Raw genomic sequence first — 26,930 nt, forward strand, 5'->3', positions numbered from 1 at the left:
ACCCTCCCTACCTGAGCAAGTTAAAGCACATGTTCTTCACCGAATTGCAATTCCCCGACTTTGGAACGACGATAACAAGTCATGAAGAATACATTCTTCGTTTGGAGCTATTGAACTATGCTATCCAAGCCGCAGGCCCAAGCCTCATTGTAGATGCTTAAAGACTTTGTAAATAAACGAGAAAAAGAAGATTACCTAGCGCCTAGGAAGCAGAGAAACTTAGGGACCTTTCCTATAAGTTGACGGAGAAGGGCTAGGGTTGTCTGTGTTAAAGCTCAAAAAGACTTTGCTAAAGGAGATTGCCAGCTTCCGATTGTGTGGTTCTAAAGACTGAAGGATCAAGAGAGACTGTAAAAGAACCAAGAGAAAAGAACTTTGAGTTGAAATAGAAGGAAAAGAATCATACTGTCTGAAGAAATGGAGGCCGGTAGTCCGAACCGTAGAGCCAAATGTATAATAGGCACACTAATAGTAGGAGTGATACTTCTTATAGCTTTAGTAGTTACTGTATCATATGTAATGGGACATGAGAGTGAGGCAAGGGTACCAGACGAAAAATCTGTAGTGACACCAAAACCCACTGTTGCTGGTAAGAAGGGGGAAACCATACAGGAGAAAGCGTTATTAGCAGCAGAAGCCCGTAGGTTACACATGGATGAGTCCCAAGGCGACTATAGGTCAAATGCTTATGCCAAACTTTTGTATGAATACGTGGATGCCATGGAGGTCAAGGATTGCTATGTGTGCATGCAACTGCCAGCGTCTGTAGATGAAGGCATTAGATATCATCACCTCCCGTTGACTTATGGCATTACATGTAGCTTATTGCTTAGCATATTTTATGGAAGAGATAGTTTTGAGTATTACTTCTCTAACTACGACTCAGTGTTACCAGAAGTCCCAAATTATAAGCAAATGAATAAGTGGGACTATTGGAAGAGTGAAGACAGATTGGCAAAGTTCTTCATTCCTTGGGATACTTTAGATACTTCACATGCCCGCAGAAATAACCTGACATGCAAGGTGTCAGAAGTCGAGAAGAAGTTTATAGGGCAAGTAGATGAATGATAGAGAAGGCAAAAGATTTTGAAAAAATCAGGACAGTGGAAAACAGATTGGACCGAGGAAGAGAAGGCACACAAGAGGAAGGGTAGTAGTGGTCCAATAGCTTTGGATCGCACACAGAGAGGGAAGTTATGCCTTCACAGAAGCAAAACGTACTACGAAAATGTATTCGTAGGGGAAGTCAGTTGTGAACATGCTTTTAGATTAGAATATTACAATAAGGATTTCTTGAAAGGAATGCAAGTGATTCCAAACGTATATTTTGTATGTGGAAGAAATGCCTACGTGAGACTACCTGACAACTGGTATGGATCATGTTACTTGGCAATTGTCTTCCCCAAAATATACCATGCCCAAGACTTAGAGATCATAGAGGGCAAGGCCGCAGCAAGAGGGAGAAGAGACCTAGGAGATGCAGAAATAGTTGGAGATGTTTTTGGAGCTGCATTTCCTCTTTTAGGACTGATCCTCAATGATGTCAAAATTAGGAGACTGGCAACAGTCGTAGACAGGTTGTCTGCCAGCACTGCGAGATCCTTAATGCTGGTGGAAGGAGAGATGCAATCGATAAGGGCCATGGTGCTTCAGAACCGTCTTGCATTAGACGTCCTGCTAGCAAAAGAGGGCGGAGTCTGTAAGGCTTTGAAGGTCCAGGAATGTTGCACTTACATTCCAGACAATTCAAAACCTCTTGAGAAAGTTATCACGAACATAACTAACATTCACAAAGAGATCGAAGACCTGACTAAAGTAAATGTTTGGGAAAAAGTGGGCCATGGAATGGGCGAAGTTGGAGGTTGGTTCGCCAACTTAGGGAGGAGCTTTGTATGGTATGTGCTGAAACCTATCATCATAATAGTGATCTGTGTGATCATGTTGTGGGGATTGGTGAGGTCATACCAATGGTACAGATCAAATAGGTTAGAGAGATCCAGGAGAGAACAGCTACAGAGATTAGCTGCAATACAGGACAATCAGTACAGGAGCCTGAGGGCTCTAGAAACGCAGAAGCGAGGGGCGATCGCAATTAGTTCAGTTTAAACCTTAGTGATGACCCCGAGAGGTCATCAAAGGGGGGAACTGAGAGAGCGCAAACTGAACAAAATGTATGAGTGCATCATAAGTGCCAGTAGTATGCACAAACCATAATAGAAATACTATAAGTGCTGAAAATATATTCACCTATACTTAGAATTGTGTGGTTAATCTAGAGATTTCATATAGAAGTGGAACTAATGCAGAAATGTGTGGAAAATGTATAACCTTATTAGACGTGATTAATCCTGATCCATGTTATGTAGCTGCTAATGGAAGAACGTCATGCTGCAAAGCACAGAACGGAATAGGCCCCATGGCCAGAGCTGAAAGGGTTGGGAAAGGTATTCATTTGCATAACATGGATTGCACTAATGTTATTTAGTAATTCTGTTTTCGATAGGTTTATATTCTATAGATGTGTTTTATATAATCATAGAACAAAGTATTAGCATGCTATTTTGATTTACGAAAGAATTTGAAGAGAATAAACCTCTGCGAGAAATGTTGTAGGCCTGAAGTGATCAAAAGGTTTCTGATTTGCACGTACTGGTACAGGCCGAGCTGTGTCGAGAAATAAGTTGCAAACTTCTGTTAGAAGTTTATGAGAATTGGGATCCTAGATGCGGATGTCTGTCTGCAGGTGCGAGGGGGTTTTGATTAAAAGTTTGATGAATAGAGCTTTGTTCGAGTAGACTGGTACAGACATGGAGGAGGATTCAGGAATGTTTAGGGGGTATCAGCGGGCCGGAGAAGAGCCTGAGAAGCAAGGTCAACGCGAAGCACGATGCCCAGAGGAAGATCATCATGGAAAAAGCCAGAATCGACACCACGTGAGGGGCGTCTCTCGAGGGGCGTCTCAAATGATTATTGTGTTTTTGTATTAGGGACAGCACCCCTGGGTGGAGTTAGAGCAGATGCCTGAGGACCCTTCAGAGAGCGGATGGGTAGGCAGAGAGGGGTCATGGCTGGAGATCATAGGTTTTCACCTAGAGACTAAGAGTGGGTGATCTTCTTAGGAAGTCATTCACAGCTGACACCTTTGATAGGTTGAGATTCTGTTAAGTAGGGATACCATCCAGAGCAGGGTAGGGACAGCCTAACCTGAAACCTTCCTTCCTGCTGTAAATGACGGAGAGATCACAATTCGTGTCAATGCTTGCAGCCCTTTTGATTTTGGAACTAGTCCTAGTAGTGTTCTTTGCTCGCCTGAGGTCTTTTAGAGAGCACATGTATGTAGTGGTGCCCGTATATCTTTTGAATCTCATTTTGAGATGTCTGTACTTGCAGTTATCATTGACTCTGTAATAAACCTCTAAAACTTAGAAGTAGTCTGTGGTTTTTCAGAGTCAAGCCCATTATTGATTGAACTAACCTGGTAAGAGATGCACTTTCTTTCCTCAATGACAGGCAATAAAGATTCAGTCGACCAGAACGGGGTTTAGATCTAGAGTGATAAGATAGAGATCAAAATCCCTCCCCCGCACATTTAACCCAGATCTCTTCACTGGGGGAGAATGCTTGATTTATGCAGCATTTCTTCCATCATTTGTTCCTGCAGCACTTTGAGTAATTTTAATTCATGTCTGACCGCCGTGTTTCAATGGATGCGTGACAGCAGCCTCCAATGTAACACCAGCAAGACAGAAGTCTTGCTCTTTGGGTGTTTCCCCCTCTCCACCTGAGATAATGGCCTTTGTCCATTATATGTTTCCCTCCACTCCCCCTGCTATGGTAGTGGGCAATCTGGGGGTGAAATTTGACAACACAGTGTCTTTTGCGCCCCAGGTGGCAGCGGTAGTTGGTACCTGTTTGGCCTACTATATATGCTAAAAAATATTTTTACCTGCTTTCCCTCATGCAGCAAAAACAGTCATCAAGGATTTGGTCACTTCTAGGTTGCATTATGGCAACTCACTCTACTGGGGAGTGTCTGCCTACCTTCTGAGGAGATTTCAGCAAGTGCAGAATGCTGCAGAACAACTCTGATGTATCTCATCAGGAGAGCTCACATTCAGCTAGCTTTAAAACATCTACACTGGCTGCCTGTGAAAGAACTAGTTAGGTTCAAAGGCCTAGTATTCTCGCATAGAGCTTTCCATTGCAAAGGACCTCAGTATGTGTCTACCAGATTTACCCCGTAGCAACCAATTGGGACACTTCAGTCCTCCAATTCCCGGCTGGTGTTCAACCCTCAATTCAGAAGGAAATAATGGAGTGGTAGCTCTTATTCCTATTTAGCTGCTAAGGAATGGAATGCTCTTCCACTACAACTTCAGGCCACAAGGGACATTCTGCTTTAAAAAAAAAGCTTCTCTTAAGACACTATGAGTCTGCCTACTAGTTTTTTACACATTGGGTTAGACTGTTACTGCTAGCGCTGGGACACTCTTGAAGTAGCAGTTGACCTGTATAAATCCCCCTAATAATAATAACAATAATGAAACAAGAGTAATGTGGAAGCCAACCAATGATGAGTATTGGTCAGTAATTAGCAGGCTCTAAGCCCTTTTTGAGCTTATTTTAAATTAACAATGGATTTTGCTGACAGTGCATGTGTGCACATACCAATGGACGAAGAAGGCTGGCTGAATAACCCAATAAGTAAGTGTATTATACACATAATTTTAGTTAAATCAAAAAGTAATAAAAATATACAGCATTGTAAAACTAAAGGCCCTCCAAGAATGCTTGTGCAATCTGCCACAGCTCATTTTTTTACTTTTTGCCTATTTAGGCCACCTTTGTTTGAGTGCCCCAGATATGGGACAAATGTATAATGGTGTCACTCTTTCTCAGAACATCACCGCCAACAAATTAAAAGGTGTGAAGGGGTACACCTAAATAAACAACACAGCTGAACACAGTAAAGAAAAAGGAAGCACTGTCCCAAAAATATAATGAAAATATAAATAAGGTTTTAAGAAAATCTCATCTTTAAGAAGAGAAACATGACTCATAATGTAAAAACTCACATGTCGAATGGCTGTATTCTCTGCCTACCTAGTTGGGGGGTTTGAACTCTTCTACTTGCTTGCAACTGTGTGTGCTACTCTTCATACTATGTATACTGTAATGACTTTTGAGGCAGGTGCTTGTTCGGTTAATAAAAAATAAGAACAATTTTAAATTTCCCATACGATGGTTGGATGTCAAGTTAGAGTCTTTGAGAAATGGCATACAAATTTGTGAATTCGCCAAAGTGGTCCGCAGAGCTGGTGGTGTTAAAAGAGGGACAGATTGAGTGATGGATTCAGTGACCCTTTGAAGCTGAACTGTGACATGATATACTCCAAACCTAAATTAGTAATGCAAATAGAACAGTGGTCCTTCTTAACAGTCTTATCACAAAGCCCGAGAGCCCACTGGACCCAGGAAGAACCCTGATTGTGACCTTGCATTCATAGCACTGACTGACAGATTGTCTAATCTTTGCAGAACCTACCAAGCCCTGCTTGATCTGTGTAGATGCCAGATTCAAGTGTTTACATGCAGTCTTGTAGGTGGGGAGAACAGTAGCACACGTCAGTCACAGTCTCACAGGGTTTTAAAGGAACTATTCAGTCCACAAGCTCAAATTCCCTGACTTGAAGTGGGTTGTCACAAAAATGTTTTGAATACCTCCAAGGGTCAATATTCTTCCTTTCACTTGAATGAAGTGGGCACCATAGGTTAATGATGGCTTGCTAAGCAATATACATACTACCTCAGCTCCCGGGCCGGGCCTAGAAAGAAACTAAGGATGCATAGGTCCTGTCTAGATACTTGAATTGTGAAGAGTGTAAACTGGATTGTGAGGAACTGTCTGCTGCAACAGTGCAGGCTTCTACAGAAAAGGGGACATATAGCCTGCCCACGAAGTATCCACCTAAGAACTTTATAGATTTTGGGAGCTAGTAGATATGTCCTTCCATGACTATTGTAATGTAGATTTGAAACTTCACTGGTCTAAGTCACTGAGAAGACAATAGATGGCGGGGTGTCCAATATCGTCTCTCAACTGCACGAATCCAGAGACCCAAATCATCCTCCGAACAAGGATCTGAATGATCGTCCAAGGAGCTATCCTGTCCTATTAGAGACAGATCCAACGGTTCCACTATTTCCATGGCCTTGGCCATTCTCAGATACTCAAAGTGATGGTGCTGAAGTTCACCAATGACAATAATGATCGGTTCAGATTTATCATCAACTTAACACTATCGGCGCTGCGCATTTTCCCGCTGTGCGCTGAACTTTTAAAAATCCTGCGGTTCATGACGAGCTCAGCTCGTCATGAGCGTACGAGAGGTGTACTTCATGACGAGCTGAGCTCGTCATCAGCGTCGAAGGGGTTAAACCTGATCTGAAGACAGGTTAACTTTCCCTTGCTAGGACCGAAAGGCATCAACTCTGGCCAAAGTCCACTGGCAGAAGATTTTCCTTCACTCTAGATGGCCAATCAGACTGGATTCAGACCAGGATCAGTAGTTGAAGAGTTGCCTCAATGGATCTAGGCTAGAAATTGATGAAGAAGACCATGACCAACCCATGTCAAGAGAATGTACAGGTGAAGCACTAGAGCTGGACACTACATGATTTGTTGAGCACTGTGAAGCCACACAAGATTCCTAAATAGAGTCAACATGTAGCTTCTTTACTAAACTCCAGCAACTGCACCATAACAACTCTACACATATTGCTCCCTCCTACCTTATATTTGTGGGAAATACAGGTTTACAAATTGATGGCATCACCAGTGATAATAGTGATTCAGAGAAGTACAAATAGTACTTATAGGACCTCACGAAGCAACTGTATGAGGCAAAAGAACTGGTTATTAAAGTTGCTGCAAGACCTATCATAACAAGGTGGTGAAGGAAAAGGATCTCTGGCCAGGACACTGCATCCTGATCCAGGAAAAGATTGGGGACATGTGAGATTCATGACCCCTAGCATATAGCTAAGAGGTTTTGAGACATCCAAGTGGACAAGCTTTGCAGGATGCGTGGAACTGAGATTGCTAAGGTGCTACTTAGGAATCGTCCACTGCTTGTGGGGCAGTTGTTCTATTCAGCATCCAGCACACTGTAAATCCACAGGAAGCCAGAGGAAGGGTCGTCAACAAGAGCACAACCTTGATCCACACAAACAAATACATGGATTTGGAGTCTGAATTTGCTCTGCAGTCTGGATGTTCCCCGAGACAAGAGGTGCCAAACCCGTCGGCAACTTCAACGTGAATGTTTGTCATAGCCTAGACAAGTTGGGACGCTGGACAAACTGTTGATGCCTCAGAAACTGACCAAAGACTCTCTCTTACAGCCCTAGCGGGTCATACCCGTCTAAGGAGCGCATTTCTTAACACAACGGTACCCTCAGTGCTGATTAAAAGAGACACTGATTCTCAACCATTTTCTATAGCATTCTTGTTGACCCTGAATTGTCTCAAAAGAGACCTACCACAGAGACCTACTGGACATGTAAATATGTTCTATGTTTTCTCTGCCGACATAAGAAGTCTCCTTTGCTTCTCAACTTTCTCGTTCCCTCTTCAGGTTCCAGGGCCCACACCATGGACCACTTCTCATTCCTTCCTTGAAGCTTGCCTTGTGTACCATTTGCAACATCTCTAGTCCCCCCATTGGTCTGGCTGCTCCTTCTTTCCAGGTGCTTGAGCAAGAGTCCTTCTCTGACCATACACAGTTGTCCATGGATCCAGCCTCTCCTGATGTCCCCGGGCAGTGCAGCCAACCTCAGAGGCATCTCATGTCTCTCTATAACTGCCTACCACATCCACAAGTGTGCGCATCAGTGTGGCAAAGCCCAGGTAAAGTGAATGCACTTCTGAGGGTCCGGGGGCAAATAAAATCATCTGTGACGCAGTGGGGAAATTGGAAATTATCTTCAGTTTACTGTCCTTTTGCACTAATCTTTACAAACAATTAACCCTGTTAGTTTATATATTTCAAGACTTGCTTTCCCCAGTTGTCCTACCCGCCCTATTTAGTTGGTTTATTTTACAACTGTGTACTGTTTCAAATGTTGTTTTCCCTTGTGGGTATCTGGTTATTCTTATGGCCAGGCCTAGTCCATGTTTCTGTGGGGATGCAATCTTTGGTAGTGAGGAACTTATTCTTTTACTCATCCAAACCTAGGGAGAGGAACCCAGTACAAAGTTCCTCTGTACCACTATGTTTATGTCTCTTTCCTCGCCACTTTTGGCAGCTGAATCGATGCAAGGGATTTCCAGAAGAACAGTTAAGCAAAACCTCTGTTTACCCTGAACAACAACAAATCTGTGCACACCCAAACGACGAACACAAAGTGGAGTCGACTGTGGCTTAAATGGGCATTTTCCAAAAAATGCAATAGAAGATTGGCAACTCGCCCTAAAGTCCCTGGACCAACTCCCATTTGTCTCATTAAAGTTCTGCATTTTTCTGTGGCCTCAGAGAAATGTTAATCTTCTAAAACACTCCTTACTTTTAATTGACGTCACCATTTTCGCCTTAAAGTTGCCTCAAAAGTGTGTTATGGCACATGCACAAGCTTCTGTCCATTGCTTAACAAGAATGGGCTTAATTCAGGAATACTGCCATCGAAGATGCTTGCTCCTACCTTATACTATACAAGATGTCAACAGAGGTCAAGATAAGTGCATTTTTGAGTGAAACTTTCCGTCCAATGTTTGGGTACAGTAGAATTTTTAGAAAGGTTTAAAAGGACATGTGCACTAAACAAAAATTAAACGAGTCTGATATATCGGTTTTTGGAAACAATATGTGGATTCACTGAGACTGTTTTTATTGGCACTGGAAAATAGTTGCACAGCAGCAAGGTAAATCCTTGGGGAGCGCCGTGATCTTTCCAGCCAGGGGCGACTTCCAATTACCATGACATAATTCACGCACTAGCAAGACAATATTCCGGAGGCAAAATAAGACCTGCTTGGTGGAAGTAAAGAGGCTGCAGGCGGTTTTCTCCTTCTGTGTTTGCTAGTTTTTCTGGACACATAGATATCTGTATATTATTAATGCGTTTCTGTACTACTGGTGAAAAATGTTCTCAGATTCAGACGGATGTCCGCCTCCTTCAGTTTTAAACTGAAATTGTCAAATTGCGAATTATCTTAAAGGGGCCGTGCTCAGAGTTTTTGAAAGATCTCATTTTTATTTTATTTTAAAGGTTTTATATAGCGCTGGCTAGACCCGGAGATATCAGAGCGCTTTACATGAGCATCAGATCCTAGTTACAGGTTACATCGTTACAAAGATTACACAGTCATTAGAGCATGGCAACATAGTTACTTGTAAGTACAATAAGCACAAATACGAAGGGAAAAAGCAGGCAGGGGGAAAGATTCAGGGGAGGGGGAAGGAGCTGTGGAAGTAGACAGGTAATGAAGGCGGGAATATGTATTTTACCCCATTGCTAGCTATTTATAATTACCATATATTTGTTCTGCAGCTGTGCACCAGGGTTTAAATTATAAACAAATAAATAAGCACAGTGGCCTAAAGTTTCTCCTAGGAGCATGTCATGGGCCCTGACGAAAACCTGGGTTGTCAAATAACAAGGCTGTCTAGTTTTGATTCTACATCATGCCTCTTTCTTTCACCGCCATATACCTCCTGTCTGTTCATCCCACTCTGCAGGTTCTCTTTTTCATCCCTGTCTTTTACCTTTGTTTTTGTCTTCCTATCTTCCCCCTTCTCCTTCTTTCTTCATTTTCTGGTTTTCTCTCTCTTGTCTAAGTAAAGTTTGGTGATGAAAAATAAGGCCCAGTGAACTAAAATGAGCACACACGCCCATCACCAGTAAACACCAGCACAAATTAAGTACAGGTGGGCTATTACTTAGAATCAAAGCAAAAAGACCATTGGCCACAGTGAATGAATACATTAATTGCTTTTTGTAAAGCGCGCAATACCCAAGGGTGTCTTAGCGCTCTGCTGACCAAATAGGCAATGGCAGAGCTGTAACCAGGGCGGTTAAACATCCAGCATTAAGGGAGGGCCGGTGGGAACAGCCAGGTCTTCACCTGCTTTATAAACAGCTGCAAATTTTGTTGGGAGCGGAGGGACAGAGGGAGGGCATTCCATAACATTTCGCCTTGAACTCTCAGCGTTCAGTGGAGTGGTGTGGCTCACTGGTTAGAGGCGGCAGACCCGTAAGCAGAGAACAGCCTAGGACCAGCGTTCAATTCCCGACGCGGCAGGGTCGTGGACCAGGGTCAACGGACTCGATAATTCTCGCCTCGGTGCCTACTCTAACCAGGAAACACACTCGGCAACTCTGGGCATTAAGCTTGCCTCATCTCTACAACGGCCCCCCACAGAGGCAGGGGATGCCTGATTTCACCTTGGAGATACCCAGAAAGGGACCATCTCACAGGGAAAACCAGGACGGGTTCCCCAGCGGTCTTCAGCGCCAGGACACTCCGATGGAGAAGCATTGTGCTTTACAAGTACACCCACATTTACATTTACCACCCGATTTTACTTGCTTGAATATTGGCATCTGAACCTCGTGTTCTGTGCTGGACCTCAGTGTTCTACTGGGAGACAGTGGCCTTTTACCTCCGCCAAACCAGAATTGAGACAGGTCAAAACAAATGTCCTCTGCCTTGTGGGTGCACAGACCGGTGTGTGAACCAGGGACGTGTTGCCCAACAGACTAACCAAACACACAGCTCCCAACTGTGTTTGTGTTGATCTTAAAGGTATGCAACCCACCACCATTGTGAGTGCATATCACCCACAGGTACCTTTGTAAATTTCCTATTTGTGCAATTCCAACATTTTGTCTTCTAAATTGGTCTCAGAGGATTAAGAAACAGGAGGACACATGTCACAGAGGCTACTAACACTGACTAGGGGCAATAGTCACTCAAATGAGAAACATCACAACAACAAACAACCTTAAATACAACTTACATGTTGAGGGGCAACTGGACCTTCGCAGGTGTTCCTTGATCTGCAATTATTACACTTGCTCTGGGGCAGGAGGCCCCGGCCACTGGAGCAGACCCAAACGAGGAGGAATCCTGGGGAAAAACATGAAACAATGGATTAAGGGACATGTTTGTTGACTGGTAAAGTCTCAACCAAAATCAAGTTAGTGACTAGACGTTTCCTGCTTGGTTACGTATTTTAGTGTTTTGCATTTATTTGTCGCTCATTGAACCTTAGTTAGAGTTCCAGTTGCTCCACAAATACCCTACAAAATGTAGATACAAACAAACACATATTTTGCAGTGATTAGAACAGGGCAGAGCAGTAACATACAACTAGGAATGGAGAGAGAAGGATTGAAAGCAAAGTTAGGCTGAGTGGGAGAAGTCCATGTGAGGTAGGAATCAATTATAGAGTGAATTATTGTTTTGTAAAGTAGTAATATGGCGACTTTTAACCATTCCAAAGCGATTTATGACACTCTGCGAGGGCGTGGGGAGTTAGACAAAACAACAATGGAACGATGTGTGGGGTGAGTTTAGAAATAAGGGTTAATGAGCAAAATAATTTCATCGTTTAAAGTTACACCTTTTCAAAATAATGTTAAACAATCACTACACAAAAGAGTAGGTGTATACCACACTTTTGAATATCTTATCCGTTATTACAGAATCTACAATCCATTGTTATTTCTGTCCACACAGTGTACAACCAAAGCCAAAGTACCATGTGCTCCATTTCAAAAGCATTAGATGGTACTTCACAAACCTTATGATGCACAATTACAAGTCAGAATTGTATCACCCCCTCATCCACCCTAAAGAAGTAAAGTTGTACAGAAAATTGGAGGATACAAGAAAGGTGGTGGAGGGGTAAAGGTGGTGCAGAAGTAAAGCTGCGGAGGGAGGGGAGGAGGAGGTTTGGGCGAGCCTAAGATGGCCGCGTGAGCCCGGGGCTCCCGAGACCCCCGCCGCCACCAGTGATATCCTGCATCAGATCCTCTCACTGGACCACTGTAATTTGTGGCGGGAGGGAAGCAGTGTTGACTGCTGCAACCCGCGGCTGATTCCGCCGCTGGGACGCCGAGATAGAACACCGGCGAGTTTGGAGCCTGCGGCTTGTGGAGGCCGGAGTTTCGAGTTGGCTGTGACCCCGGCCAGAGTTGATCAACAGCGGGGCCAGTAACTGGAAGTTGCCGGTCTGGCCCCACATCTACCAAAAGTTGCTTCTGCCCTTTGTGTTGGGGGCACCCCCCCACTTACCTACCACCCGCCTGATGAGGAGGGAGCCCTGTTTGGCCCACATCAGACGTCTTTGCCCAGCGGCGGCCTGGCAAGTTCGGCGCACCCGGCAGGGTGGGGGTGCAGCCGGCCGCGGCGTGAGTCCCCTGTTCTGGATGGCTGGGAGAGAGACCCGAGTGTTCTTGTAAGTGGCCCAGTACGAAGGGCTTCCCCCCTGTCTACAACCTCGGATGTGGCGCATCGGCTCGATGGGCGGAGCAGCCGGGCCCTGAAGACACACAGAAACTCGCTGATTTGGACCAGGAGTGGTCCAAGGGAATTCTTTTGGGTGCATGCAGCCAGGGCCGGGGATAGCGTATAAATCCCACAAAAGACACTTGGGAAAATATACTGGCTGGGAATTGCTAGCAGTTTGCTGCGGTAGACAGTCAAAATATCGAGTTGTTAATGTCGATGTGACATAATATCGAGTCCAAAATATCGATGGTAAGAAATTTCGAAAACAAAAATATCGTCGTTGAAAATATCGATTTATGTGTGTGTCAAAAATATCGAAGACATGAATTTCGAAATCAGTAATATCGATGCTGAAAATATCGATTGTCAAAAATATCGATATGTAAAAGTGATGTTTTAAAGTATGTTAAGTAATTATTTATTTAAATGTTGTTTATATATAAGATAATTTTTATATTAAATTTTATTATTTTTAGTTAGAAGTCTAGGAGCGGGATGTAGAGTTTATAGGGGATAAGGGTGGGTAGTGTATTAAAAAAGTATAGTGCAAATATGGAATAATAAATTTCGCATTTGAAGTAAATTTATAAATTAGCGAAATTTTAATCCAAAAATTTATAAATGCGAAATTTTATATAAAATTATTGATTATTGTTAAATGATTAGTTCTTTGATTTTGGATAATTATTATTAAATTGTGTCAATATATCAAAATAATAATATTTTAAATAAATTATTGTATATTAATGTTAGGAGCGGGATGTAGAGTTTATAGGGGATAAGGGTGGGTAGTGTTTTAAAAAAGTATATTGAAATTCTAAAATTTTAAATTTCGCATTTCCTTCAGATTTCAAAATTTCGAACTGTAAAAATTTTTTTAGGGAGTAGTCGAAATTAGATTGAAATTTAGGGAGTACATTAAACATTAAGATTACATTTTTTGTATGTACAAAAAAATATTATAAATATTAAAATATTAAATTACATTTTTATAATATTTGTACTATAAATTTAGGAGCGGGATGTAGAGTTTATAGGGGATAAGGGTGGGTAGTGTTTCAAAATTTTATAGGGTAATTATAAAAATTAAATTTTCGCAATTTAATAAAAATTTGCGAAATTTATAAAATTAAAATTAATATTTCGATTTTAGCGAAATGATATCGATTTATTCGAATATAGTACTTATTTTTTAAGTTTGCAGTTGTTAATGTACTAAAATATATTTGTAATTATACTATTTTCATATAATTTCAAAACATCTTTGACTATTTATGATATGAGTGGGATGTATATTTTCAAGGGGATAAGGGTGGGTAGTGTATAAACAAAGTATACTCTAATCATACAAGTACAAATTTCGCCTTTTATTTCATTTTATTTTTTAACCCAAATTTTAGATAAATATTATTAAAATACGAAATTATGAACAATATTAGGTTGTTGTTATACATTGAGGTATTTTGTGTATGTAGTAAAATGATTCACAAATATATAATGTAGTAGATATTAAATAAAATAATGTATCATATTTTTAGGAGTGGGATGTAGAGTTTATAGTAGATCAGGGTGGGTAGTTTTATCAAAGGTACATTTTGTGCGTTCAGGGTCAGTTTTTCGTTTGTGGGTAAAGGTGTTTTGTGATTTTTTAGAGTCAGTTTTCAGTTTGTGGGTAAAGGGGTATTTGTAGGTTTCTGGGTCAGTTTTTAGTCTGTGGGTAAAGGAGTTTTGTGAGGTTTCAGAGTCAGTTTTCAGTTTGTGAGTAAAGGGGTATTTTTAGGTTTCTGGGTCAGTTTTTAGTTTGTTGGTGAAGGGGTTTTGTCAGGTTTCAGGGTCAGTTTTTAGTTTGTGGGTAAAGGGGTATTTTTAGGTTTCAGGGTCAGTTTTTAGTTTGTGGGTAAAGGTGTTTTGTTAGGTTTCAGGGTCAGTTTTTAGTTTGTCGGTAAAGGGGTATTTTTAGGTTTCAGGGTCAGTTTTTAGTTTGTGGGTAAAGGTGTTTTGTAAGGTTTCAGGGTCAGTTTTTAGTTTGTGGGTAAAGGGGTATTTTTAGGTTTCTGGGTCAGTTTTTAGTTTGTTGGTGAAGGGGTTTTGTCAGGTTTCAGGGTCAGTTTTTAGTTTGTGGGTAAAGGAGTTTTGTGAGGTTTCAGAGTCAGTTTTCAGTTTGTGGGTAAAGGGGTATTTGTAGGTTTCTGGGTCAGTTTTTAGTTTGTGGGTAAAGGAGTTTTGTGAGGTTTCAGAGTCAGTTTTCAGTTTGTGAGTAAAGGGGTATTTTTAGGTTTCTGGGTCAGTTTTTAGTTTGTTGGTGAAGGGGTTTTGTCAGGTTTCAGGGTCAGTTTTTAGTTTGTTGGTGAAGGGGTTTTGTCAGGTTTCAGGGTCAGTTTTTAGTTTGTCGGTAAAGGTGTTTTGTTAGGTTTCAGGGTCAGTTTTTAGTTTGTCGGTAAAGGGGTATTTTTAGGTTTCAGGGTCAGTTTTTAGTTTGTGGGTAAAGGTGTTTTGTAAGGTTTCAGGGTCAGTTTTTAGTTTGTGGGTAAAGGGGTATTTTTAGGTTTCTGGGTCAGTTTTTAGTTTGTTGGTGAAGGGGTTTTGTCAGGTTTCAGGGTCAGTTTTTAGTTTGTGGGTAAAGGAGTTTTGTGAGGTTTCAGAGTCAGTTTTCAGTTTGTGGGTTAAGGGGTATTTTTAGGTTTCAGGGTTAGTTTTTTATTATAGGGGTACAGGGAAAACATAAATTAAGATTCTATTTACATTACAATTATTATAATAAATTAAATTTAATGATATTACATTATTCATTTTTTGACATTTGATTTTTTATAGTAATTTATTATTATTTTATGTCCTGCAGTTATTTAAATTAATTGTTAATTGGAGTTGGAAGAGTAAATTTAATATGTTCTGTGTACTGCACTTACTCTAATTAAATGGTGATTGCATTTCGATTTGTAAATTAATCACGGTTTTTGAGAAGCAATTACCTAAAGTAAATGGTTATTGGAGTCGGAATATTTAAAAAATTCTTTATGTGTTTTTCAAATATTGATATTATATGTATATGGGTGTATGAATAATAATTTTTATAACTTCAGTGTATAGTATGTTATTTATTTACATGTGGTATATAGAAATAGATAGAACATTACAGTTATAATACATTTGCAAAAATACATAAACATGATTTTGTTATAGGTAATACAAAATAATCACACCAGTTTTATTTCATGTTAATTTTTTTATTCAACACTTGAAATATACGAACAGATATACATTTTATTACGCTATCTTTGGTATACATATAAACACAAATGGATGATAATGTCCTTTTTATAATCACATTTTACAAGAAATTTCGTGACAAGTACTTTTAATTTGTAGAGAAAAAATGGTTAGTTCACATAATGCAATGTATGATATTATACATACATTATACTATTATTGTTTCTTAATAAAACATCAAAATGTGTAATGAAAAACATAATTCACAAATTTTTAATACATATAGTGATATACTGATGATGATATTAACATATGAACACTTTTAAAATTATAATATAATATAAATATCCTAATTAGAACATGTACATCATCATCAATGATTCTTTTAACATTACAATATTGTCATGTATGATGATTATTATTAATAAATATGTTTTAATAATAACAATTTCCACATATTAGTCATATTGTAAACAATTAAATCTGATAAACAAATACAATATTACACATTTCGTTATATAATAATTTTAATAAATATTACATTAAATATTTTTATATTTTCATACTTAATGTAATAAATATTAAAAGTATGTAATATATAATTAATATACAGGCAAAAACAATTTCTATTCACAATATAATATACAATTTTTGTAACATTACACATAATTTCGAGCCATATATATAACAATAATCGACATTTATAGTAGTACTTTTCACAGTTACATATAATTTGGATCGTTAATTTTGTAACCACTCTTTGTCTTTTTGCGTTATTTTGGTAAAGGGAAAGTCGCGGTTGGAAGCAGATTCACTTTTGAGTAGGTACCAATCTACTTTTATATTGTTAAAGTATTGTAAATTATAATTAAAGGTTATATTTTGTTATTTTGGGGTTGGAAATTAAAGTATGACTATTTACATATAATGGAGTAGAATTAATACGTATTTTCGGTCACGAATTTTTGAGCCATTTAAAATCGTTGGAGTTAATGAGTATGTGATATAATGTAATTAAATTATAAATAAATAGGAATGTTATGTTTATATATTCTGGAATACTCGTTAGTGTTATGTCGGTGGGATTGTTTAGCTGTTTTTTTTTCTCATATTTTGAAACAGCTATTTCCGTTTCCGATATTTTTTTTTTAAGGGAAAGGAAGTGTGTTTCAGTTGTTAGAACGGAGATGATTTACATTCTTCCTTTATATTTTGAGTTCTGTGAAATATTTATCACACTTTAAGATAACAGTCGTTATTTTAAATGGCATTTACATAGTCGTTTACTTTGGATGATGGATAGTGTTTGCAGAGTTAAAGAAAACATAATTAATGATTTGTTGGATTAAGTCTTTGATATTTACACATTGTATTGTCGGTAAAGGATTATTTTTATGATGTTCTATTTAAAGGTAAGTTAGAATTTTTTTTATTTTATTTGGATGGAAGCAGTTTTTAAAAACAAATATTGTGATATAATAATATATTTATTTAGTCTTTTTAGAATAGTGTTAAAAATAAATTAGACTAAATATATATTTTTTTATTATATTAAAATATGTGTTTTTTTACATTAAGGATATTGTTTGATCTCTATCAATTAATTTAGTTATAGCAATTAGTTCAATGTTTTGGCTATCATTTTTAAATATTCCAGTCCTCTTGTTGTAGGATATAGTTGGACTTGCTGTTGAAGATATATATACATTTGAGCAGTTTGTCTAGAGAGTTTTGGTTTCAGTTGTATGACTGATTGCTGCATACGTAGTTCCTGAAAGCTTTGCTCTTTTTGTATAGCTGAGACTAGCTTGTGTAATGTGGGTGTTGTACGTCCAGTAGAAGAGAGGAAGGCATTGTGCCAACCTTCAACAGCATTGTTCGTTTTTGCTTCTTGGTTGAGTGTTGGTAGATAGACATTCCACCAGGGAATTGCAAATTTTGGCTGGAGTCTGTGGCCTGACCTATGTAGTCTTCCTACCCAGTTGTCCTCAAAGTAATCTAAAAGTGGGGCGAGTCTTTGCTCATTTTGGGTGTAGAAAGGACTTTCAATTAACAAATTGTAATGTTCGGCCACATCAGTTACTGGTACATATGCCAGGGCAATGAGATGTTTAATTTGGTATGCAAAAGTTATATTTGTTGCATACTCAACACTAAGGGCAGATTTTTGTAAATGTCTCCAGAGACATTGATTGAAATGAAAATAACATCCTTGAATGGATGTGTGTGGGTAAGTTTTCAAAATAGAATTAATCATAGCTTGCTCGAAGTCTATGATGATTTTCATTGGGAAGTAGTCAGAACTTTGTTCCTTTATTTTTTGTAAGATTTCTGAGTAAGTAGTGGCTTGTTTGTTTGGTAATAAACAATATATGAAGGGGATACAGGTATTATGATATTGCCCATGAATTGTGTATAACTGGTAGAAAGGTTTTGGGCATATAGAAAAAGTACCATCCATCATCCAAGTAGTACTTTCTGTTAATTTTTTAATATTGTTATTAGTTGCAAACATTATTATTCTTTTGTCCTTGCTATGATTATCATAAAATATAAATGGCTCGTCATTATGAGTAATTACAAGCTCTGGCGGTATTATGACTTCTTCAAAAGTTTTAGGCGTTGGTATATTGGGTCTACTTGCTTTTTTTGTTCTTGCTATTGTTCTTTTAATGGTAGCAATAGATGGTAGCTGACCTCTTGCTTCTTTGGGAACTTTAGGTAGTAATTCTTTCAGAATTACGTTGGTAGGTAGTTCTGATCTGGTACTTAATTCCTTGATATTTTCAAGAGTGGATCTCACTTCTATTTCCGAGATGTTTGGTGGGTGATTATGTTCAGTGGTATTTATAACACTAGTTTCCCTTGTTGTAGCACGGCCATAGCATTTATTGGAGTAATATTTTGTACACTTCCAATTCACTTTAAGGTCTTTTTGTTTCTCCTGAGTATAAATGTAGCCCATATAGCATAACAAAAATTTGCCTTTCTGAGATGTAATAAGTCTTGCATTATCAGTCATTCTTGATTTCTGGTATCTAGAAAAGTTAATATACAAATATTAATATAATCTGACATGTATAATAGATTTTAAATACAGCTAGTATTCTTCTAGTAATTTACTTACCACCACTAATGTTCTATTTATCGAAAGTAGATGCTTGTTCAGTTAGATGTTGTTCTTCTATTGCCACGGTCTGTTGAGAAATAATTAAGTATGTTATAGGAAAAGTTACAATTTTTTTCTTGGTAACTTTTGTTTTACGTTATAACGTCTCTAAAAATTGTTTTGTTTATTTGAATTTAAAAAGAGACATTTCCAATATTATACTAACAGATGCATAAAAAGAGTCATTTTCATTTCTAGTACATTCTATAGAGTTTATAAAGACTAGTTATGTTTTATTTATGATCTTACCAAGAGTATTATAGTAGTAGCATAATGTGTGTTCTTTGATGTGAATTATCTGTTTTCTGTACCTTTGAGTTCTGTGTAGAGAGAAAGTTGATGAAAATTACTAATGCGTTTATATGTAATGTAAATAATACACATTTGTTATAAAGCATTGTTACTTAATTGCTAAAAAGAACCGGGGATGATACATGTATTATGAGTAAAAGCACTAAAAAACATATTTAAGAACAGGAAGATTATAGTAACAGATGCATAACAAGAGGCATTTTATTTTTATTACTTTTCATAGAGGTTATAAAGGCTAGTTATGTTTTATTTATGATCTTACCAAGAGAATTATAGTAGTAGCAGAATGTTTGTTCTTTGATGTGAATTATGTCTTTTCTGTACCTTTGAGTTCTGTTTAGAGAGAAAGTTGATGAAAATTACTAATGCGTTTATATGTTATATAAAAAAATACATTTCTTATAAAGCATTGTTACTTAATTGCTAAAAAGAACCGAGGATGACACATGTATTATGAGTAAAAGCACATTAAAACATATTTAAGAACAGGAAGAATATATTTTTTACACAGCATTGTAACGTTTATTCCTTAAAAAAATTTAGGCTTCACACTATGTATTAAGATTTACAGGCTAAGAAAGAAAGTATAGAGTTTTAAATTAGGCCAATAATTGGCAAAGAACGTTAAGTAAATGTTAAACATATGTAGATACCTTTTTTAAATTTAAAGTGTCCTGTATCTTGAAGTTGAAGTATAACTTGATTTGTTTGTAGAGTCTGTTTAAAGGTAAAGTACATAAAGAAACAAAAAATTAGGTTACAAATCTTCGTCTATAATTAATAGACAAAAAAAATAGAGTTTATTAACAGGGCTATATGATTACTTACTTGTAGTTTTAGGACGAATTTTCTTGAAGAGAAGAATATAGATGGTGCTCCCAAAATTGGCAGTATGTGGTCACGAAGAATATTTCCTGCAACTTGTATGGCTGTTTGTGATTGGTTTATATAGTCTATGTGTAATTAAGTTTGCCATCTGATTGGTCAGATATGTAAAGACGAGTTACAATTGGTTAGTTTGAATTTTTTTTAAGTAAAACATTGAAGATATATCTTCTTAAATAGTTTATGTTGAGGAATTGAAATGATATATTTATGTAAAATAAAAGTCTTGTAATAAATAAAGATTATGTAAAATGAGTACTAAGTATTAAATAAGTATGTTTACAAAGAGTTTATATACAAATTTCGTTAGTTTGCGAAAACACAATATTGTACACTAAATGTGACTTAATAATTTCTAAAAACATTAGTGAAGTAATTAGAAATGTGTGTATTAATTAGACAATAGATTTATTGGTGTTATATATAAAAAAAAGAGTATAATTTAGCTATCGATATTTTGATATTGACGAAAATAGTGCTATCGAAATTTTTGTATTCGATATTATTGTAGTGTGGTATATGTAGTATTGAGTGTCGATATTATGGTATTCGAAAATAATGCTAACGATATTTCTGTAGACGATATTTTTGTGCATCGATATAGATTGCTCGATATTATTGTAGTTTTCATGTTAAGTATAGGGTGTCGATATTAGTGATATCGATATTAGAGACTCGATGTTATAGTAGGTCGATTTTTTAGAAATCGATAATCTGTCAGTGATTCGTTTGCTGCATCAGGACTGGGAGACGGTTGGAAGAGAATAGCCTATGGGGAAGGTGACCAAGAGCCAGAAGTGGACTCAGAAGACGTTGTCGTTGTCTTGGATCAAAGATCATAGCGCATTCCCACGTGTTGACGACCTTTAATAGCACAGGGAGATTGGGCGGATTGAGGTATCGTCTAGATGGGCCCGAATGACTGCGTTGGATAACGACTGCAATCCGAGAGGTGGAGGCTGCAAACTGTTCTGAGAGCCGACTGTCGGGCGGAGGGGCTGTCGGAGTGTAGGTAGATGGGCGAAAACACTTGCATTGGTCTGGCTGGCCTCCCAGTCATCTGGCTACATTATTGGTGGCGGATGTTATCGGCTGGCCTGGATAGGGTCTGAGAATGTTGCCGGCACTCTGAGTCACCCTCCGTTGCCGCTGTGGCAAGTTTGAGAGACCGGGTACCGGCCCTGAGCCTAGAATCAAGATGGCGGCTAAACCTGAGGCGGAGAAGCAGCTATCCAAATCCACCAGGGGGTCCCGGACACCCGGTATGTACAAGCCAACCAGTTGGATCGGTGAGCTCAGCCCAGGGGCTCGCCTACTGGGTCTGGGTGTACACAGGACGGGGCTTCGGAGGCCTCCTGTCCTGCATCTGAGCCCACGCTACAAGACGTGATGACCATCATAGATGGGGTTAAAACATCTCTCGGACAAAATATGGAGTCGCTGGACCACAAGCTGGACACAGTGACCATAGAAGTCAATTTGATCCGAGTTGACCTCACCAAAACGAGTGAGAAGGTGAAGTCACTAATTATTAAGATGGCGAGCTTAACGGATGATGTGGCGCAGTTGCAGCGGGAGATTCGAGACCTTAGAGCCTCTAGTGAAATGGCGAGCCGCCAGCTGGACGAGTATGAAGGGAGGGCCCGAACGTATTACTGGTGTCCCGGAGAAGGTTGAGGGTCAGGCCCCTGGCCTGTTTGTGGAGGACATTATACTCAATCATCTGAAACCTAAGGGGCTGGGAAACTTATTTCCGATAGAACGGGCAAACAGAATACCGGGAGGAAGGCCGCGCCCGGGTGCCCCTCCTCGACCAGTGATCGCAAGGGTCCTCAACTTCAGGGACAGAGACGCTATCCTGCAGACCTCTAGATCGGGGGGTCCTTTGAAATATGAAAACTCCACTCTCAATTTCTTTCCAGACTTCACCCAGAAAGTTCAGAAACAGTGGCAAAGCTTCCTTGGAGTCAAGCAGCGGCTCAGAGATAAAGGATATAAGTATGCCATGATGTTCCCTGCTAAGCTGTGAGTTGAGACTCAGAGAAAGGTCTGGTTCTTCGACAATCCTGAAATTGCCTCGGACTGGGTTGATGGCCTTCCTTCCCTGGAAGAGCCTCGGAGACGGAGCAACAAGGATGGAGGGGGCCCTCCAGAGCAGGAATGATGAACAATATTACGGTTGGTGGTGTAGGCTCTTACCAGGGGGGGCGGATACGATTTCGTAGATGGAGATTCAATGCCGGTGTTTATATCCTGGGTGGCGGGATGGGGATAGGGAGCGTTGAATTCCTGCTCAGATCTACATTTAGATAGTCGGTTAGTTAGAGTATGGGGCTACAGGCACACTGCGAGTTGGGGAATGGCGAATGCCGTGAGATGGGGTGCAGGGAGGGGGGTAGGGGGATTGGAGTATTGTTGTATTTGTTGGGGTGCGATTGTGGTTTATTTATTTGTTTTTCATTTGGGGGTTTTATTTCTTTTCTTATTGTCTCAGGTGCCATCAATATAGCGAGACGTTTAGCACGTGGGTTGAATGGGGCATAGTAGTAGAGATTCAGGGATGAGAGTTCTGAGCTACAATGTGAATGGTCTGGGAGACAAGATCAAGAGGGGGATGGTCAGTCAGCTTATCAAGTGACATTCCTCAGATGTGGTATTGCTGCAAGAGACGCACCTAGTTGGCAATGGATGCATGGCCCTCCATAGAGGGAGATACAAGTTTGTGGTGCATGCGGGGTTCACCACCGGCTCCCGTGGAGTCAGGGTCCTGATTAAAAACTCCTTCCCTCTGTCGGTGCAGGCCACCTGGGGGGATCAAAGGGGCAGATACGGGGGAGTCACAGGGCTGATTGGGGGTAAGACTGTCACCTTTTTATATATCTATGTGCCACCGGGCCTTCAGACCGAGACCTTTTGAGATTTGACGGCTGTCTTTTTCACGTTGCCCCTGGGGGGATAGTATTAGGTGGTGACGTCAATGCGGTTCTGGACGGGGAGATGGACCGTTGCCCCCTGCGTGTGCTCAGACCGACACAGAGGTGGCTTCCAGAGTTTCTAGACATGCTGGGACTGATTGATAGTTAGCGACTACGCAACCCCACTCTGGCAAACGACACCCACGTGTCTGCAGCACACAGTAGTTTATCTAGGATAGATCATATCTTATTACCTGCGGCGCTGGCGACCATGATCCAGGAGGTAAAGTTTCTTGGGAGGGGCATTTCTGACCACTCCCTGCTATGGATGCGGCTAGCTTTAGACCTTCCAGAAGTTGGGAGGATAGCTCCCATTAGCGCTTGGCAACTGAAAGACCCGGCCATTATAAAAAGGGTGCTGCAGATGTCGGACCGTTATTTCCAAGAAAATGCGGGATCTGTCGACTCGGCACAATCCCTCTGGGAGGCATACAGAACGGTGACGAGAGGTGAGGTCTTGTCCTTAGTGTCAGGCAAGAAGAAGAAATGGCAAGCAGCTGCGGCCCAGAAGGAGACAGAGGTCATACTTTTGGAGGGGAGGGTGGCGGGGACGCCCACCCCTGAGGAGCTCCATTTGCTAAAACTCCGACAGGAAGAGTATAAAGATCTTGTGAGGGATAGAGCGGTGGCCCATAACAATGCCGTCCAGTGTCGTATCTATGAACCCCGGGGCAAAGTCGGTAAACTGATTGCATGGCTTGAACATGGAGAGAGGGTGTCCAGACTAGTGCCCGAACTGGAAGGGCGGGAGTTAAGTAAGATCATAGAACCCCAGGCGGTGGCGGATGAGTTCTCGGAATACTATAAGAAAGTCTACATGACCGGGAATGGATTTACGGAGGCTGACAACAGCGAGATGATCAGGGATATTGTAATGCTGAGTTTGTCAGAGGAAGACAGGAGCTATCTTGACTCCTCGTTTTCTGACTACGAAGTTGCACAAGCGATCCGACAGTTAAAGTCCGGTAAAGCGACAGGCCCAAACGGGATACCGATAGAGTTGTACAAACTGAATGCTGCTACACTGGCCCCACACGTCAAGGCCATGTTTTTGGAAAGCAAGGAGAAGGGTGAGCTCCTATATGACCAACGTGTGGTCAACATTGTGATCATCCATAAGACTGGTAAACCCAAGACACAATGCCCATCTTACAGACCTATATCGCTCCTTAACGCAGAGCCCAAATTCCTAGCGAAAATCCTATCCACTAGACTGGTTAAGTTGATCTCATCCCTTATACACCCGGATCAGTCCAGTTTCATGCCTCGTCGCAACACTGCGTTGAACTTGCGTTGGCTGCATGGCGTCCTTGACGGCGCCTCGAGGATCGACGAGCCAGCAGTGTTGGTATCTTTAGACGCCACGATGGCCTTCGATAGAGTGGAGTGGCAATACTTGTTTGCGGTGTTGGCAAAGTTGGGCTTTGGTAAAGAATATATTGATTGGGTTCGCTTATTATATGGTAAGCCCCTTGCTAGGATGGTGGTCAATAACTGCAAGTCTGCAGACTTTTCTTTAGGCAGAGGTACAAGGCAGGGATGTCCGTTGTCTCCTCTGCTTTTTGCACTTGCGATGGAGCCCCTGGCAGCCTGGGTCAGATGGGACAGATCGATTTGGGGCTTACGATGGTCGCCTGGCTGGGAGGACAAGATTTCACTTTATGCGGATGATGTCTTGCTGTATGTCACGAACCCTAGAGACTCCTTTAGTAATTTTTTAGACGTGCTTCCCATTTATGGCAGATACTCTGGTCTGGCAATAAAATGGGCAAAGTCGGTGTTATATGTTTTGGTGGGCGACCCCCGAGAGTGCCGGAGACGTGCCCTGTTCATGTTGAGACAGTTGGATTCAAATACTTAGGTATCTTTATCTCGCTCGATCCGCAGTTACGATATGTTAAAAACTTAGCTTCCACATTGAATAGGTGTAAGTGGGACATGGAGCGCTGGAAGACCCTTCCGCTCTCCTTACTTGGGAGACCTACGCTCTTCAAGATGATGGCTTTGCTTCGGTTTTTGTATGTTTTACAGAATTCGATGGACCCAGTCCCGGCGGCGTATTTCCGAGAGATAGAGACTCTCCAGAGACAACTCCTGTGGGATGGTAGGGCGCGCATAGCGTTCAGTAAATTGACACTCGCGTGGTGCGACGGCGGAATCGAGATCCCAGATCTGAAAAAGTACTATTAAGCCTCGCAATTGGCCGCAGTGAACCATATTGTTTATGGACTCCCTGGAGATCCAGGCTATGCCATGGATCGGGATCAAGCCCGGGGGGGGGGGGGGGGGGGGGGTGATAGAGAGAGTTCTGTATTCCAGGCCTGGGAGGTTCCCATTGACTGGCCCAACTGCGCATGCGATTCAGGTCTGACACGCAGCTAATAGAGGTCTGGGGCGGGAAGGCAAATTGACGCTAGCCACTCTCCTCCTGAACTCTGAGAAGCTGGATAGCCTGTGGAAGTCGAAGGGGTTCAATAGATGGGACCTTATTGGAATACCTCAAATAAAGGATGTATGGGGGAAAGATACAGTGCTTACCTTTGAGTTCCTCAAAAGACAATATAGCTTGCACGATAATGAATATTACCGATATAGACAAGTGAGACATGCCCTGACCCCTCACGTTCCCTGGGGTGCAGTGCTCCTGAAGTCATCGTCCCTGGAGGACCGAGTACTGGATGGGCTTCTTCCTCAAAAAACAATTTCCCTGATATACAGGAAACTGATTAATAACATGGAGAACCCACTGGTGCTGCTCAGAACGCAATGGAGTGTGGATGGGTTAGAACTAGATGATGAGGATTGGGCGGTACCGGTCTCTTCCCCCAGGGTGGTTGCCATCCAGATGCGGCTTCGACTGGTACAACTGAAAATAATTCACAGATCCTATATAACTGGACCCCATTTGGTACGAATGGGAAGAGCAGTAAGCGGAGAACGTAGGAGGAAATGCGGGGAGGTCGGCACCCTCATGCATATTCTCCGGCACTGTGTCGAGATACAATTGTATTGGATAAAGGTCCATGATGAGCTTGTGGGGAGCCTTGGGGGCGGAACTGTGGCCGGAGGCCCGGAGGTGTCTGTTGAATGTGTGGGAGCCTACAGATTTGAATGCATACCAGAAACAATGGGTGACCCTGGCATATATGGTGGCTAAATGAAATATAGCGCAGCACTGGGGAGCCAGTCAGCCGCCCGAGTCACCAAATGGGCGGAGGACCTTGACTGGTGCGTGATTAGAGAAAGAGCCGTTTATGTGGCCAGGGGCTGCCCAAGGAAGTGGGGCAAGATATGGAACAAAGGGGGAATTTGTGAAACAACTACGCCAATACTTGTGCCAGAGGCACAGGACTCTCCAAACTCCCTACATTAAATGTTGGAGTAATCGATGTTGTACTTTGCCGCAATGCCTCATGTGTTGGAATATAATGTGCACACCTGAGCTTTATTTTTCCTTTCTGTAATGTCTTTTTTCTGCCTTTAATAAAGAGAGTTTAAACAAAAGCTTCAGAGGGCAAGAGGGGACAACGATGGAAGTTAAAATGGAGAGAACAAGGCTGGTTAGGTGAGGATGATTTCCAGTTTATCTTGAGCTTTCTATAAAGCCAACATGTCATTGGTCATCATTAATCCACTTCAAAATGCTTGGAGTCAATGGACGTTGTGGAAGAAGGGGGCATGTGGAGAGACTGAGAAATGGGCAGGCGAAGAAGGAAAGATGCAGACATCAGGAAAAGAAGAATGGTGATTTGTGTAGCTCCAATATGTACTCCACACACTTCAGAGCGCTGTCAGACCATGAGGATCTGGGGAAAGGGAGATGGTTGCGAAGGCAAAGACTAAAAGAAGAGATGGTGGTGTAAAG

The 26,930-nt window shown here is 40.9% G+C and overlaps 1 protein-coding gene across 1 annotated transcript in view; it reads right to left on the reverse strand.

Annotated features, from left to right (window-relative positions):
- Positions 1-26,930, reverse strand: part of LOC147659558 (E3 ubiquitin-protein ligase SH3RF3-like) — a gene marked incomplete at its 3' end in the record, with an annotated part of 384,439 nt that overhangs the window by 81,754 nt on the left and 275,755 nt on the right. Inside the window, exon 4 of the mRNA XM_086951650.1 lies at positions 11,019-11,128. Coding sequence (XP_086807776.1) covers positions 11,019-11,128 — 110 coding nt within the window. The remainder of the gene's footprint in view (positions 1-11,018; positions 11,129-26,930) is intronic.

This window comes from Lissotriton vulgaris, unplaced genomic scaffold (assembly GCF_964263255.1).
Source record: "Lissotriton vulgaris unplaced genomic scaffold, aLisVul1.2 SCAFFOLD_1701, whole genome shotgun sequence".
NCBI lineage: Eukaryota > Metazoa > Chordata > Amphibia > Caudata > Salamandridae > Lissotriton > Lissotriton vulgaris.